The sequence below is a fragment of the Pterocles gutturalis genome, unplaced genomic scaffold, assembly GCF_000699245.1.
Source record: "Pterocles gutturalis isolate BGI_N339 unplaced genomic scaffold, ASM69924v1 scaffold15049, whole genome shotgun sequence".
In the NCBI taxonomy this organism is placed as follows: domain Eukaryota; kingdom Metazoa; phylum Chordata; class Aves; order Pterocliformes; family Pteroclidae; genus Pterocles; species Pterocles gutturalis.
Genome location: NW_010135948.1, coordinates 903 through 1,328, shown reverse-complemented (window position 1 = coordinate 1,328; position 426 = coordinate 903). Strand labels below are relative to the sequence as shown.

The window sequence follows — 426 nt, the reverse complement described above, 5'->3', positions numbered from 1 at the left end:
CCACGAGCCACCCCACACACCTTCCTGAGACCACCGCAGAGCTGGGTGGCCGCTAGGCTGCCTCCGTCCCGCTCCCCTCTCGCCGCCCGGGCCCCACCTTGTTGGCTCCGAACTGCACCCGCGCCTTCCCCTTCACCAGCGTGGCGCTGATCTGCATGATCACCGACTCGATGGAGTAGGCGCTGCTCCAGCCCTGCGGGACGCAGCCAACACGGTCAGGACCCCCGCCCAGGCGCCACGGGGGGTCCTGAGCCTGGGTCGCAGAGCCGCGCCGGGCAGGATTTGGCTCCCGTCAGGAACGCAGAGGACGGGAGAGCCCAGCCCCGCACCCACCTGTTTGGTGAGCAGCTCCATGCAGATGGCTCCGCCGCCCAGAACGTACCTGGGGGAGGAATCGGGGAAAGTTTCGGTGAGAAACGGACATGG

General features: G+C 68.5%; 1 protein-coding gene across 1 annotated transcript in view; it reads right to left on the bottom strand.

Annotated features, from left to right (window-relative positions):
• Window positions 1-52: 52 nt before the first annotated feature.
• The window catches only part of LOC104468097 (ubiquitin-conjugating enzyme E2 Q1-like), a gene marked incomplete at its 5' end in the record, with an annotated part of 1,027 nt that continues 653 nt past the window's right edge, over window positions 53-426 (bottom strand). The window contains 2 exons of the mRNA XM_010082113.1: window positions 53-193; window positions 334-382. Coding sequence (XP_010080415.1) covers window positions 53-193; window positions 334-382 — 190 coding nt within the window. The remainder of the gene's footprint in view (window positions 194-333; window positions 383-426) is intronic.